This window comes from Nicotiana sylvestris, chromosome 11, assembly GCF_000393655.2.
Source record: "Nicotiana sylvestris chromosome 11, ASM39365v2, whole genome shotgun sequence".
Lineage (NCBI taxonomy): Eukaryota > Viridiplantae > Streptophyta > Magnoliopsida > Solanales > Solanaceae > Nicotiana > Nicotiana sylvestris.
In genome coordinates, this window is record NC_091067.1 from 72,666,432 (window position 1) to 72,667,988 (window position 1,557).

The window sequence follows — 1,557 nt, forward strand, 5'->3', positions numbered from 1 at the left end:
ATTAGCTTTGAGGGGAGCATCATCAGGGCCGTCCCATTTTGTTGCACAATCTTCAGCCAGTGCACCACTAGAAGGGCCCAACTAGTAGCATTGGAGTCGTTTTAGGCCCAATCAGGGCAACAGGGGATCCTATCAGCGAGGTCGGTCAGGAGGGAGGTCCCAGCAGCAGCAGAGGTCCTCGTTCCCCAAGTGGAGGAAGATGCACTCAAGGGTTTGCTATTTGGAGTTACCCGTATGTTATGGATGTGGGATGAGGGGTCATATTTAGAGGCATTGTCGTGTATCCCACCAGGGAGTGGGTAGGGCACAACATAGTCATCCAGTCCAGCAGCTGCTATATCTTCAGCCCCTTATCCAGCTTGACGTGCCCCAGCACCCGCAAGGCGTGGTGCAGCTAGAGGTGGTGCGCAAAGTTTTGGAGGACCCAGTCAATTCTATGCTATGAGTGGTCGCCAGACCATAGAGGCTTCTCCAGATGTTGTTATAGGTATTCTGACTGTCCAATCTCATGATATATATGCACTTATTGACCCTGGTTCCACCTTTTCCTATGTTACACCTTTTGTTGCTATGGAATTCGGGATAGAACCGGATCAGCTTCATGAGCCATTTTCGGTATCTACTCCAGTTGGTGAGTCAATTACAACTACTCGAGTTTATAGAGGTTGTGTTGTTATGGTGCAGGGTAGAAATACCACGGCCGATCTTATTGAATTAGGGATGGTCGATTTTTATGTAATAATGGGAATGGATTGGCTTTATTCATGCTTTGCCAATCTTGATTGTCATACTAGAACCATGGGGCTTGAATTTCCTAATGAGCCCGTTGTTGAATGGAAGGGAGATAATGTAGTGACTAAAGGTCGGCTTATTTCTTACCTTAAGGCGACGAAGATGATCAAGAAATGGTGTATCTATCATTTAGTTCGGGTTACGGACACCGATGTTGAGGCACCTAGCCTTGAGTCTGTACTAGTAGTGAATAGATTTCCGGATGTCTTTCCAGATGAACTCCCTGGGATCCTACCAGACAAGGAGGTCGATTTTGGGATCGATGTGATGCCAGACACACAACCTATATCAATTCCACCTTATAGAATGGCACCGACAGAATTGAAAGAGCTAAATGAACAACTGAAGGATTTTCTAGAAAGGATTTCATCCGACCGAGTGTGTCACCGTGGGGCTGATCGCAGCCTACTTTGCACCACTAAAAAGTAGCGAGACAGGGTCGCAATACCTTTTACCCGATTTTGGGTCGGGATCGATTTCCATATAGAGCTAGAAAGGGAGTTGAGTGTCTATTTAGGTTGGGATTGCGTATTGCTTCCAAATTGCACTTCTATTCATTTTTGGGTTTTCTTTTATAATTCTACTATTATAAAACTATAAATTATAATTGCAACTAGAAAAGCTAAGAGTAAAATGCTACAAGTTGTTCAAATATTCTAAAAGGCACTAGGGTAGTGACTTTCACCTAGGTGGCCAATTGATGGGTAATTCTGTCTAAGACACGATTGACATGATTGGGGAATATGTTATAACCGTTGCTCGATA

At 44.6% G+C, this 1,557-nt stretch overlaps 1 protein-coding gene across 1 annotated transcript; it reads left to right on the top strand.

Moving 5' to 3' along the window:
* The first annotated feature begins 441 nt into the window (after nucleotides 1-441).
* On the top strand, nucleotides 442-1,221 carry LOC138881163 (uncharacterized). The gene has a single exon (XM_070161369.1). It carries the CDS (start codon nucleotides 442-444, stop codon nucleotides 1,219-1,221), a length of 780 nt encoding a protein of 259 aa, XP_070017470.1.
* The last annotated feature ends 336 nt before the right edge of the window (nucleotides 1,222-1,557 follow it).